Source organism: Poecilia reticulata, linkage group LG16, assembly GCF_000633615.1.
Source record: "Poecilia reticulata strain Guanapo linkage group LG16, Guppy_female_1.0+MT, whole genome shotgun sequence".
Taxonomy (NCBI): Eukaryota; Metazoa; Chordata; class Actinopteri; order Cyprinodontiformes; family Poeciliidae; genus Poecilia; species Poecilia reticulata.
The window spans coordinates 32558284-32572033 of record NC_024346.1 but is presented as its reverse complement, the minus strand read 5'-3'; the positions used below and the strand labels follow the sequence as shown (position 1 = coordinate 32572033).

General features: G+C 38.8%; 2 protein-coding genes across 4 annotated transcripts in view; one reads left to right on the top strand and one right to left on the bottom strand.

The window, feature by feature from the left end:
* Positions 1–220: 220 nt before the first annotated feature.
* LOC103478835 (zinc finger protein 706) lies at positions 221–3722 on the bottom strand. 2 transcript variants are annotated; one of them, XM_008432908.2, is made up of 3 exons: positions 3588–3722; positions 2747–2895; positions 221–1661 (listed from the first exon to the last, which is right to left on the bottom strand). In XM_008432908.2, exons 1-3 carry the CDS (start codon positions 3703–3705, stop codon positions 1566–1568), a joined length of 363 nt encoding a protein of 120 aa, XP_008431130.1. In that variant the 5' UTR covers positions 3706–3722; the 3' UTR covers positions 221–1565. The 2 variants fall into 2 exon arrangements, with proteins under 2 accessions (XP_008431130.1, XP_008431131.1); XM_008432909.2 differs by having other exon boundaries at positions 3560–3715.
* A 4966-nt stretch (positions 3723–8688) lies between these two features.
* LOC103478836 (grainyhead-like protein 2 homolog) overlaps positions 8689–13750 on the top strand; it is an 18187-nt gene continuing 13125 nt past the window's right edge. Inside the window, exons 1-7 of one of the 2 annotated variants that reach the window (XM_008432911.2) lie at positions 8689–8791; positions 8954–9096; positions 9691–9877; positions 11377–11805; positions 11903–11958; positions 12470–12686; positions 12769–12880. In XM_008432911.2, coding sequence (XP_008431133.1) covers positions 9083–9096; positions 9691–9877; positions 11377–11805; positions 11903–11958; positions 12470–12686; positions 12769–12880 — 1015 coding nt within the window. In that variant the 5' untranslated portion in view covers positions 8689–8791; positions 8954–9082. Of the gene's footprint in view, positions 9097–9690; positions 9878–11376; positions 11806–11902; positions 11959–12469; positions 12687–12768; positions 12881–13750 lie in introns of both variants that reach the window. The other variant, XM_008432910.2, reaches the window with a different exon arrangement.

The following is a 13750-nucleotide window of genomic DNA, read 5'->3' as shown; positions in this document are numbered from 1 at the left end:
ATAGCTGTTCTAATATTAAATGTGTTTATTAGCATTAAGCCCCATAAAGCATCAGTCTGAGTGTTTCATCAATGTTTCACTTAGTAATTCAAGTTAACAAAATAAGCTTTATTCTAATATTCCAATTTATCAAAAATAAATGTAAAAACATTCCATCAAAAACGTATCATGGGACATTTCTGCTTATACATGCAAGAATGCTAAAAACAAACACTGAAGATCTGATATAAAAGAACTTTATTAAAAGAGTAAACATTACATTACGCTGACAAGATATGATTATTACAAAAGTAAAAACATGGCTGGTTGTCAGTCCAGACTTATAGCACAGTGATACGATGTTCAGTGGTTCAATACCAGAAGGTCCAAACTTGTTGGAGAAACTGTTCCTTTAAATAATTTAAATCTGTTACTTGGTCATGATAGGAAGTTTGTACAAAAATAACCGAAGCTGACTTACAGTGTAATGCAATTCAGACTTTTTATGCAGGTTCAGAGTCGGAACACTTCACCTCAATCGTGATTGGAGAACAAAAACTTGCACTTAAGAATGTCAGAAATGTGACTGTTAAGACCGTTTACACTGGAAAACTCTACAGTGATAAACTAAATTATCAAAACTACAGCTGCACACAAGGAGTTATATGTATTTGTATGTCACAAATGTTTTACCATGGTAACCTCTGGGAACTGGAGCAGCCCATTACCATCTTCTATACTCACTTCAAACTAAGTTTAAGTAAGAGATCCTTCATGAGGTCAAAGGATTTTCCTCTGGATAGAGTTTACTGTGAATAAACTTTCACTCTCCTCTTTTTACCTTTCACAGGAAGTAAGCTATGTACAATTCATGAAAATCTGAGGGGGAGGTGAAGGAACTTCAGTACCCGTGTAGCGCAGTGTCTTCAACATATTCTTCATATAGACAAAAATAACCAACATGCTAGGCTCTGTTGAATCTTTCCAGGCAGGAACAATATCAGTGCAGCTCGGAAGTAAAAAGGAACAAACCATCGTTTTGACATTTATCTTTCCAAATCATATTATGAACTCAAATATTCTGCAGAAATCGCTGGATTGAAACATGGGGGGCAGAATGACCAAGCGGAGCCACTACCACTGGCTCACTGCTTTACAGACTGCTCTGCAACAATGGGAGACCTGAGACGGTGCAGTAGTCACAAAGCACATAGACGAGCTGCTCTTGTAACTTTAGCATTGGAAATGATAAAATACTGTTTACAACTCGACATGCAAGACTTTTTAGAAAGGAGGCGAAATGGTCGGTTGTGCATCTTCCATCCTTTGGTAACAGGCCTGGGTCAAATTTTGGCAGGTTAGGCCAAAGAAAAATTAAAAACAAAAAAAACATTGGGGGTGAAAAGAAAAAAAAAAGAGAGACGAAAAAGTAAGTACATACCATTTCTGCATAAAACACTCAAACACAGATCAATCAGCTGGAGAAACAGATATTTCTTCTGAAACACTCAATGTTATGTGTCCAAAGTGGAGACAGAGTCTGTCCTGAATCAGCTACAGCTGTTTCATTAGTGGAGGTGGGCATGTTATGCCTCCACGCCGACCAACTCCGGGGGCATCGGAGACTTTGGATGTTTGCTTTCAAAGTGCTGCTTGAAGGTTTTAGGGTCGGGCATTTGCGTCTGATAAAAAAAAAGAAAAAAGAGAAACTGGATTATGAAAATAGAAGTTAACAACTGCAAGTACAGAAAAGATTCCTCCCTCAAACAAGAGGACTGTATCAAATGCTTACAGTAACAAGGAAATGAAAAAATTTCAATCTTTTCCAAATAATGCAATGAATAATCAAATCAAACAGGCAGGAAGTCAAGTTGAAAACGTCAACATGACTCAGCATTGTTGGAGTGGCGTTATTATTTTGTTTGGTTAGATTGTTGTCACATTAAGGAAAGAAATACCACAGTCTACCCAGTTTCCATTTCAAATTAAAATTCTAAACAGGCAATTATTATTTTCACATTTTAGGTGCTGATTTAAAGCTCTGGACTAGAATTACATATTACCTATCACTATTTATTTTTTAAAATAAAGAAGGATGTTTAATGGTTCTTTCTAGGGCTTCAATAATCAATTAATCATCGATGATTCAATTATTGTAATAATAGTCAACTAATTTAGAAATCGATAAATTGTTAATGGGAGCACACAGACTCAAAAAAGTTGCTGAAAGAACAACACGCTCAGAGCAGTAATTAAACCAAAACTGTACAAAAACATATACATTTTGCATTCTAGACATAAAAAATAAACATCGACAGTGTTCTGCCTAAACCTCCCCAAGTGGGAGTTTTAGCTTTAAATTCTGTAAAACAACAAGGAAAAAAAAACTTCTACTATGCACCTTTTCCTATCCAATTATTAATTGGTTAGTCCAAAAATAATCAACAGATCAGTCGCACAACAGATCAGACTATTCCGTTTGACAGAATAGTCCTTTCTGTCAAACAGAAAGGACTATTCACCATATTTCTTCCACAATTTTGCACTACTGTGTGACGACTGTCTATCATGTGAAATCCCAATTTAATAAAGCTTGTGATGCAACATGACGAGGGTACAAACACTTCTGTAAACCATAGATGTTATGGTAATAATGCTTAGCATGGAGTGCATTTTTAATAACTGAGACTCTCCTGTTTTCTTTTTTAAAGCAATATATACACAAAAGCATAGCATGTGCCCAGATTGATGCATATAATTTACATACCCGGCATACACTACAGGTGTATACCAAGGCAGCTTTGGCTGCTGCCTTCTGGTCATGACCTTTGCTCTTCTTTATTTCCGCCTGCTTTTTGGCATTTTTCTGCTGAGACTGAAACTTCTGGTGCCCACGGGCCATATCTGACGTTACACCTGAAGGAATCAGACAGGAGACAGAAAATGGCAGTGTGTGAGGGAGGATGGATGGGAAGGTGGTGGAAAAACAAACTATGAAAGCAGGAAATGCATTAAAAAAAAACCTCCAATGATGTTGATGTGTTTTAAAATGTTCAGAGCAACATTAGGTGTGAAATATTTCTCAAAACTGGGTTAATTGTCTCTTTTTAGGTCACAAGCAAAAAGCAATTAACTTGGAAATTTCCCCAAAGAAAATTAAACAGCAGACATCTATAAATTTACTGGAACTGGGTCAGTTTTAGAGGCTGTATGAAACCTGCTGCAGAGGGGAAACGATAAATGTATATACTTTTACTATCAGCAGTCAAAACAACACCAGAGTAATTCTGAGCCTGTACAGTACGTGCATTGGACGGAGTGACGTAAGGCTAGCATCGTAGCTTAACCGCTCATTGCAAGCGTTGAGTTAAAAGCAGTTATAAACGGTAACACTGACAGAGACAGTGGAAAACACATATTGCATTTTGGTAAATATACACAAGATGGACATAAATTAAACCCTAATGTCATTTTAAACTAGCTAAAACATACACATTTTATCAGCCTGTTGTAATTTCATACTAGCAGGAGTAATACGTAGAAATGTACAAAAGATGCCAAATGTCGGGTTTAAACTTACGTAAACACAGCATCTGTAAATGGCTTACCAATAAAAAAAATGTATTGTTCACAACTGCCACAAAAATGAAATTTAACAAACGCCAGCCTCCTCTGAACCATCCGTCGATTTCGAACAGTTTGCATACAAAATGCTCTAATGCGCATGCCCAAGCCGTGCTGCCTTCAGGGTCATCCCTAAGCGTTGGGAAGAAAATCGAGTTTTCAGGTTTCAGTTTTGCGCTGCTATGGATATAGTGGATTTTTTATTGACAACACATTGACGTAAAATCACTACTGAAAAAAAATTAAAAGCGGAATCAAGAATTTTATTCAAAACAATGCAAATATATATATATTTGCATTGTTTTGAATAAAATATATATATTTATATATATATATTCGATATTTGTATGCAAGTGGAACTCTTCTTGTCATTTTATTGCACATGAAATATATACGTGCGGTAAGGTTCATAGCTGGTGAGGCACCGACTTAATTATTTACAAATCTAGACCCCCTGTATGTTATTGTTTACATAAGGAAATTTCGCGCATGCGTACAATGCTGGAGGGCAAAAGGACTATTCTTTAACATGTGATGCTTAGCCACGCCGCCGAATAATTTCGTTATCTCAATCAAACTTAGACATGTAGATATTATTAATTTCGTGCTGTGCTTAAAACCAGAGAGAGAAACCGTTAAGTACAACGCAAAACCACGTCTTTCTCGCTCTATGTATCAGCGCAACTACTGTATGGCTAGCTCGCTGTTATTGTCTCTTACTCTGCAGTTGTAGAGTTACAATGTCTGGGATCATGAGCGCCCCCAGCGATGAGGCACGAGAACTRCCTGCCTCAYCTCGAATCTGTTCTCTGCAGTTTCTGATCGCTCCTTAGCACACGAAACACGTTACATACGCAGTTGGTGACAATAAAAACACAGTACATTAAATACATACGCTAAATTATGGAAAATACATACATTAAATGTTTTTAACCATTTTATTGACGACGTACAGACAGGAGGAGCACGCTCTCAGAGTGGCAACCGGAGCAGTTAGCGAGAGGTTGCGCAATCAGTCACAGGTGAGGCTCAGCTAACTGCTGCCTCACCCGCTTCGCTTCCAAGCGTTTGAATGGAAAAATGCGAAAATTCAGCGATTATGAAGAAAAAAAACAAACATCAGATTTGGTTCAATTAAATGGAAAATTATTATTATATATTATTTTCCCATGATGACCCCTGACCGCACGTTACAGTTTACAAATTTACTCAGCTCATATATATAAACACGTCCGACCTAACGTGTAATATTAAATACTCGCCACTAGATGTCAGGATACAGCCTAAAAACCCACTTTACAGGATGAAAGTCATTTGCAGAATTTATTGACTAATGAGATTACACCAGTACATATTCGAGATTTGTATGCAAATGGAACTCTTCTTGTCATTTCATTGCACATGAAATAGCAGAAATATACCACAAAACGAGAAGGATTCTCTGGGATTTATAAAAATTGACAATTGAAAACAAAAGCAGATAAAAGCTAATCTAATATATAAAACAAGTAATGTAGTGGAAAGACAGTTCAGCATTTTCACTGCAAGCTGTAGATGCTTCTTGTTTCTGCTTTTAATGTTGCAATAACGTTTGGCTGACGGCAGTGATTCAAATAAATCATGACGAGCAAGGGTGAAAGTAGTTTTAAATTCTAAAATATATATATATATGGAAAAATGCGATATATATATATATATATATATATACAGGGCCGTGCAGAGGCCACTAAAGGGGCAGGTGCTCGACAACAAAAAAAGGGCACATCTAACCACATTCTAGGACAGAATATTAACAAAGCCACTCAGCTTTCAGAGTTTAATAAACAATGATACATTACAAAAATGTGACATATACAATCAAAGCTAACGAACATCTCCATATAGAGCATAACACCATGCATATGCAAAATATTTTATTACTAATTTCTTTCTGCAGGTCTATTTTGTTATAGGAAAGTATTGCAATATTCAAACCCACAATTTAGCAAGATATGTAAATCAGAGCTAGACCACCAGACATATTTTGTCTTTACWAAATTACACTATTAAAAATATATACAAGGGCACAATGCAACCTTTTAGTGTACTGTAATCTATAAAACAGAGCTGCCTGTTTGCTACAGTGGAAATGAAGATGGTCCATTCAGGAAAGCAGAGCTGCATCAAACTTTAACGTGGAACTGGAGAAAAAAAACAAAAACAATTACTGAATTGTTAATGCATGTCACCATGAGAAAAGCCTACTGAGTTTTGCTTTAAAAAAAACTTAAAATCACACATTTGTGTTTCATGAAGCGCACATTTTTTTGCAAAACAAACTTATTTGCGCTTGTCATGAATCTTTTCTTGCTATTCTAAGATTTTGTTTGTGACTCAAAGTTTTGCTTGTGATTCTCACATGACGTCTTGAGCAGGGCCTAAATCACAACAAAAGATTTATGATGTGTGCAAATAAATGTTTATGTTTGGTAAAAATGAGTTATTTAATAAAAACAAAAAGTATTTTAAACAAAACTTTTTTTTAAAAGAATCATTACAATTCCAAAAGTTTTGATTACAATTGTATTTTACTTAATTGAGGTTAGTTTTTTTTTTCCATTGAATAATTGGGAAAACAAATTGAACTTCATACTCTGCGAACCAGACCCTAAACTTAAAGTCTGGATTGAGTTTTTTTTCCCCCATTATATCTATCATGGTAATTCAGGGCGAGTTATTTTTAATTCTAAATGAATATCCTTGTTGGACTATTATTTAAATGTTATTCTAATTCAAAATACATTTACCTAACGCTAGAATAAATGCAATGTACATTATGCAGCAAAGGAAATTAGACATTTATCCATTATGGAGATAATCGGTTTTGGACGGGCGATGTGCCCTTATACTGAAGAATGACTGATATCATTAACGATACAGGGAAGAAGCTTTTTAGTTATCTTGCTTTGCTAGCAAAGTTGTTAGCTAGCAGCTAGCTAACAGCACAACAACAACAGCCTAATGTCTGTATGATAAAATACTGAATCGATAGATAAGAACAGTTTCTCCTCACCTGGTTGTCTCCTCCCACTCAGTAGTTCTTCAGAGAAAGGCAGACGCAGAGGCCTGTCAGTGTCTGTTGTATTTCATTACCTCTCTGCGACTCCGAGCTGAAGCAGAAACGACACTTCAACGTTTTCCGTCATCTGACAAGYAGCAAGTCTACTCCACTTTATTCACCAAAAATGTTTTTTTAATTCACCAAAAACTGTTCTGTAATCTGGAACGTTCGCTACGTTGAGCTCCAGTTAGCCACCTCATCTGACTGCGCGAGAGGCAACTGCGTCATGCGTCACGGGCAAAAGGTCAAAGGTAACAAGGTGACCGGAGGGCTTATTATGTTGTACAAAAAAAAAAAAAAAACTAAATAATTTTAGTACATGTGTCAGAAGAGGGCTTAGAAAATAATAATACCAAAATAAAAAAATAAAAAAAATAATAATTTGACCAAAAGGGCACTTGGGGGCAAGGAGCAAAAGGGGCAGGTGCTCAAGCACCCCCAGACACCCCCTCTGCACGTGGCCTGCCAGCAAGCACTGTGCTGCAAAGTGTTGACGTGGAATTCTGTCATGAAGGTTGTGATATCATGCATAAACTTCATCAGAGCAAAGGGACTTCAACACAGGCAGTTCCAAGAATTCCTGTCTGAACTGGATTCTGCGCACGGAGATGTGCTGTACTACACCGAGGTTGAGCCGTGGCAGAGTTTTGAGGCGTTTTTACGACCTGCTACCTAAAATTAACGCATTTCTTCATTCACAAAACAAAACGGTGCCAGAGCTGATCGACCCAGAATGGAAATGGCACCTCGCATTTTTAACAGACATGACAGAAATGCTGAACAGCTTTAACTTGCAGCTACAAGGCCAGGGGAAACTCATTCGCGAAATGTATTCCCACATAAAAGCATTTGAGGTGAAACTAGAGCTGCTTTTGGGACAAGTGAAAAAGCACAGCTTCATCCATCTCCCTGCTACACAAAACCTCTCTGCAGAGAACCCAGCGGTCCCGTTTCCAGCTGAAAAGTGTGTGGAAGCACTGAAAATGCTGAAGGCGGAGTTCGGTGTGTGATTCCGTGAACTATATGTTTATGCAAAAGAAATCTGTCTTTTCCAGAACCCCTTTTTGCCGACATTGATGAAGCCCCGCCTTGTTATCAGTTTGAGTTGGCTGAGTAACAGAACTGTGATGTTCTGAAAGACTCATTCAAGCCCAACAGTCTCATTGACTTCTACGCCACCCTCCCAAACGACACGTACCCTAACATCAGAAAACACGCAATGAAGATGTCCACACTTTTTGNAATTACATGGAAAGATTAATTACACAAGATGTTCAAGGTAATTCAAATATTTTGTTTTATTACCGACATTTTAAAATTGTCCAATTTTACTCACAACTTTATGAACTTTACATCAGCTTACACATCAAAAGTGAACACATGAACATGAAAATTTAAGTGTGACAATAAAACATGACAGTGAGAATCAATGACAGAACATTCCTGTTCACTGCACCTTACAGAAACCTACAAAAGAGAACAATAGAGCAATTAAACAGAGAAAGTATGTGTATTTAAAGAGAACAGAAAAATGGCAAATAAAAAAATAATACTTACAATTTGAAGACGTTGTGGACTCGCCATGTATGTGACATCATAAGAACTGATGATGATTGAAACCGGATGCCTGGGGTGGAAAAACATTTCCTGGTGTCTTTTCCTGTTTATGTTAGAAGTAGAAAAAAATATATAAATATATATATTATATAAAAGAATATTTAGAGTACATAAAAATACTGCAGACAATACAAGAATGCTATTTGATATTCTTTGCACCAACACAAAATTAGTAAAAATCCCTCAAAGGACCAATAAGTGTTAATCCAGAATTAAAATTTATTCCATGTAAACCATCTGGTTTTTATTGTTTTCTGAATTATTTCCCTAAACCACATAAATAATAAACGTGCAGCCCACATCGCTTCCCTGTCCTTTTAAGTCAACCCTCTCGTCTGTGAATCCACCAATAGGAACAAGAATGCACCGCCTGTATGGAGTCGCTTGACCAATCAGCGAAGTCGCCCCCGTTTCCTCATTCGTCCTGCCTCTTTAGGTGCTGCATTGAACACCTTTATCCCACGCAACTAAGTATAAACCTTGTCCAGTTATACACAAGTTTCTTCTTAATGGAGTCAGTTTGATGTTTTGTTGGTGTTGTTGTTTTTGTAACTTGACTGTAATAACATGGACACTGGACCACGGTGTAGCTGGTAAGATTATTGACTTTCTGTTGGTTATTTTCATCGGGAGCCTCCTCAGAGACAGCCTCAGGGGTCCAGACTGCCGAAGTTTGAAGAGCCCCAAACAAAGTGACCCGATCCAACTCGAAAGGCCACCGGTTTCTCGCGCCAGTCCAAAGAAATTACTACAGAGTGCAACATGGACCTGGATAGGTAAGACAAAGCCATTAATGTTACTTCTCTTTTTTTTTACACGCTGGTTTGAAATTCATGCGTAGTACTAATAAAACCCCATCAATATTTAGATAATTAAGCTCAACTAGAACCTAGCTTACTGGGGGAAGAAAAGGAAAGTTTGTTTAAGCGCAACATAAACATATGAGGACCTGTCCAGGGTGAACCCCGCCTCTCGCCCGAAACGTTAGCTGGAGATGGGCACCAGCAACCCTCCCGACCCTATTAAGGGACAAGGGTGCAAGAAAATGGATGGATACATGGATAAACATATGAGATGTGTTGGCTGCTAAAGCTGTTTCTGATTCAAAATTATAGCAAATTCTCAAACGAAGATGTTTTATGGTTATCTTTTGAGTATTGTGTGTGACAAAAAATATGATTTACAGTCATAGTTTGTGTTCTTAGCACATCTGAAATGGACCCTGTTCACAAAATCTGACAGAAGTCTGGTGAGAAACAGCCTGCGGCATGCCTGTTGGCTCCACAGACTGTTTTCCCGTGTTGACAGATTGACTTTGATCTGACACCCAACGCTCTCTGTCTCTTCCTACTTTCCCATCGCCTCAACAGTAAACGGCTGGTGGTGGTGGTGCCAAATGAAATGTCGGTGGCCCCCCGCAGAGTGTACAGCAGCGAGGATGAGGCATGGAAGAACTACCTGGAGAACCCTCTGATCGCTGCCACCAAGGCCATGATGAGCATTAATGGGGATGAGGACAGTGTGGCAGCTCTGGGGCTGCTGTATGACTACTACAAGGTCAGAAAGGACGGCTTTGCATGCAAAATAGTGGAAAAATGTGCATTTTTGATAATTGACATTTAAGGGATGAAAAAGATGTACTTTAGACAGAGAGAGTGAAAAGATTTTGCAAGATCCCATTGGGGGAAGTTACTTTAGCATCCCATCTACTGGGAATTCATGATCTCCACTAATGGACGTTTGTGTAGTATCAAAAATGTCTTGTGTTTCAGTTGCACAACTAGCTAGATTCCTGAATAAATGTGCCAAAAATCTAAACACTAAAGTTCACTCTTGTCTTGCACATGGACAGCACTTATAAAGTCTAAAGTTAGTGAAAGGTTGAATGTCAAACATTGACAGGTAAATATTTCAGAATTCTTGTTTCAACATTACATGTCTGCATCTTTTCAGACGTTTTCTGTGTTTTATTTTGAAAATCCCTGAGCAATTTCACCATATGTGCTGTCCATGTGTAAAGTAATAGGTAACTTTTACAGATCGCATAAATTATGATCATGATTCCATTTAATTTCTTGTGTTTATTTTGACGTTGAGAGAGTTTCATTTCTCAAATGTTAAATTATGACTGAAACAATCAAACTACAGCAGCGACACAAACCTCAGATGACGGTTTGATTATTATTATTATTATTTGGAGGTCATTGATTTTTGGGACACAATATGTACCAAAAATCCACACACTCTAATGGAATATAAAAAACCTAGACACATCCTTTTAAAATACCAGGTTGGCATCTCAAAAACGTGACCAAAAGGATTCCTTTCGATCTTTATATAAATACAAATATATATTATTTATTTCTTTTAATGCTAAGTATAACCTTTTCGGCCACAGAAACTCTATTACTTATAAAAAGCCCAACCAAAGTGGAGATTTGAGAAAACTTTGTATGTGTGCTTCAGTTCCAGCTGAAGAAAAACAACCAACCACAAAGCCTGATTTACATCACTGTAGTACATTTATCACTTTTCTCCAGACTAATTTGTATTTGACAATGCAGTCCCTCTAATTTCTTCATTAAAATGGAACTAGAACAGTCAGACGTTATTTGTTGTTATCAGAGGAATTTTAAATGTAGCAGGTGTGTATGTACTCTTATTTTCTGTGTGTGGTGATTAATCCTCAACATGAATGATTAGGTTTGCACCGAATCCAGTTTTCTTTACCGATCTTTAAAAAGCCTGACTGGCCGATTCTGATTTAGACCATCGGAATCGCCAAAATGAAATTATGCCTTTGTCTGGAATGTTGCTAAATATAGCTTAAAAGTTGCTGAGTTGGTGACAGTGTGGTGACTAGAAGTGAAAGGGAAGTGAAAAAAGGTCAGAAATGATCTCTTACTTTGTTTTTTAATATCACAATAATCAGTCATTTTAATGAGAATGACTTTAGACCTTCATACATCATTTTTTCCCCTTCTGTCCTTGTGTGGGTCTTGGTAATGACTTCAGGTTTTATTTCTTATCTTTTCTGTTGCCGTAAATCTGTTCAGGTTCCTAGAGAGAGGAAGCGCTCATCCGGCGGTGTCCCGCCCCCGGATCCCTCCGCTGCCGTGTCCAACGCCTACGGCGGCCCGGAAGTCCTGGATCACCACAGCCAGGCCCTGAGGTCCATGCCGGTGAACCTGTCCCTGAACGGCTCCACGGCGGAACACCACGGCTCCAAGCGTGCCGCTGCCGCCGTTGCCTCGGACACCAGAGGAGGAGACGGTAGGGGTGGCGGCGGCTGTGCGCCTCTCGCCCTGGTGAAAACGGAGTCCCAGGCGTCCACTCCGGTTTTAAGTTCCCACCTGGAGGAACCCAGAGAGCAGCTGAGGATGCTTTATGAGCAGAGCTGCTACGACTTATCACTCTCTGGGTACCAAAAGGATGAGCAGAGCAGCCCTCCAGACAGCACGTATGAGGAACCACGGGAGGAAGAGGTCAGGTGCCGCTTCCTGCATACGAGTTCTGTGTTCCCCGTCTTCTGCTCTACTTTCCGTTGTTTCAAAACACACTTGCTTTCTTTGTTTGTTACAGATTTATCACAGAAGTCGATCTTCACGAGTCGACACGTCCTTCCATCAACTACCAATGTGAGACTTTATGTTCACACATAACCTTCTGGTACTAAAGGTTTAAATGAATCAACCTGTCAGATAGGCCTGCCATGATGACAAAAATTACTGGGTGGTAAAATGTCCCAGAAATTATTGCGATAAACTGTAATATTGGGCGTTTTTAGTTTTTTTTTTAGACCGTTTCAAGAAATACATTGACGACATAATAATTCAAGTTTAGTTTCTCAAAGATCAATAAACTTTAATTATTAATTACATCTTTTGATGTTTTTTTAACATTGTATAAAAAGCTTGAGTGGTTAAATGAAAAATCTGCAGAGTATTTTTTTTTTTCCGATTACTCATCAGAATAATTGATAGAATAGCTGATTGCTAAACTAATCGTCAGCTCCAGCCTTAGAGTGGAATACAAACCACATGATTTGAATTATTGGTAAAAACCTTTCCATATGTTCACTACCATGACCTGTTCGTAAACTGCTATGACAAAAACAGTTGAAGGATTTGACAACTCGATGTCTTGCAGTGACTGCTTCACCTACAGCCTGGAGGCCAACATGTCGCTGCGGCCGCGCCAAGGAGACGGTCCCATGGCCTACCTGAACCGGGGCCAGTTCTACGCCTTGTCTCTGTCTGACAGCGGCTACAGGTCGGCCCACTGTCAGCCCAGGGGCCCGGCGTCCAGCGGTGAGCGGCGCGCCTCTCTGGGAGGCTCCGACCTGCAGCGGGACACCGTGGTGCAGGTGAGGGATCCTCGGGAGTCCCAGCTAAAAGCTCGACGCGCTCGGCTCTTGTAACGCTGTGTGACTATGTTTCGTCACGCAGAGTGTGATCATGGTGGTGTTTGGGGAGGACAAGTCCAGAGACGACCAGCTAAAGAACTGGAAGTACTGGCATTCCAGACAACATACTGCGAAGCAAAGGGTACTGGATATTGGTAAGAGGATTTAAAATTTATATATATATGTATATATTATTATTATTATTATTATTATTATTTTTCACACAGGTTAGCATTAGCTATTACTCTCAGGAACCGCTAACTTCCCCCACTTACTCTACAAGAAAAACAAGGTGAGATCAGGCGGCACACCTGACAGTGAATCCCTCCACCTGCTGTGCGGTAAAACCGGATTAGATTTGAATAACAGTTGATGTTCGATTCCCACAGGAGTCATGTGAACAGACAGCTAGTGGGGCTGCATTTGCATAGACGTTACGGAGTAATGAGTGCAGGCCTGGATTGCGGCCATATCCTGTATGATCATTACAGAGGCAGGCCTCAACCTGCGGCCTAAAAACTCAGGAATGAACCAGATTTGTCATCCACTAGTGGGTTTTTCTGTGCGTGGCAAGTTCACGCCACTAACGCTGCTGGCATGGACTTGCTGCATAGTGGGTAAGAGAGTGGAAATGAATGCGTGACCGGGGTGTGCTGGGATGATTTTATTTATTTATTTTTTTAGTTGGAAGTCAGATTAAGAAGTGAAAATATTTGCGCATCAGATTTGGATTTACTCAGAGATACTGCGTGTAAGATAAGAGGATCAATCAATCAATCAATCAATCAAATTTTATTTGTATAGCACATTTCAGCAGCAAGGCATTTCAAAGTGCTTTACATAATTAAAATAAAAACAGAAATAAACAGTGAGAAAGAGAGAAATTTAAAAAATAAATAAAAATAAAAAAAAAACAAACTCCCGTTGTCCTTTGCGGAATTTAACTAACTATAGAGGACTCCGCCGTCCTTTGCGGAATTTAACTAACTATAGAGGACTCCGCCGTCCTTTGCGGAATTTAACTA

Coding starts and splice junctions, on each gene's coding strand:
- LOC103478835 (XM_008432908.2), bottom strand. CDS start 3,705: ATGCGCATTAGAGCATTTTGTATGCAAACTGTTCGAAATCGACGGATG. Junction 2,896..3,587: donor ACAATACATTTTTTTTATTG/GTAAGCCATTTA, acceptor TGATTCCTTCAG/GTGTAACGTCAGATATGGCC. Junction 1,662..2,746: donor ACACCTGTAGTGTATGCCGG/GTATGTAAATTA, acceptor TTTTTTTATCAG/ACGCAAATGCCCGACCCTAA.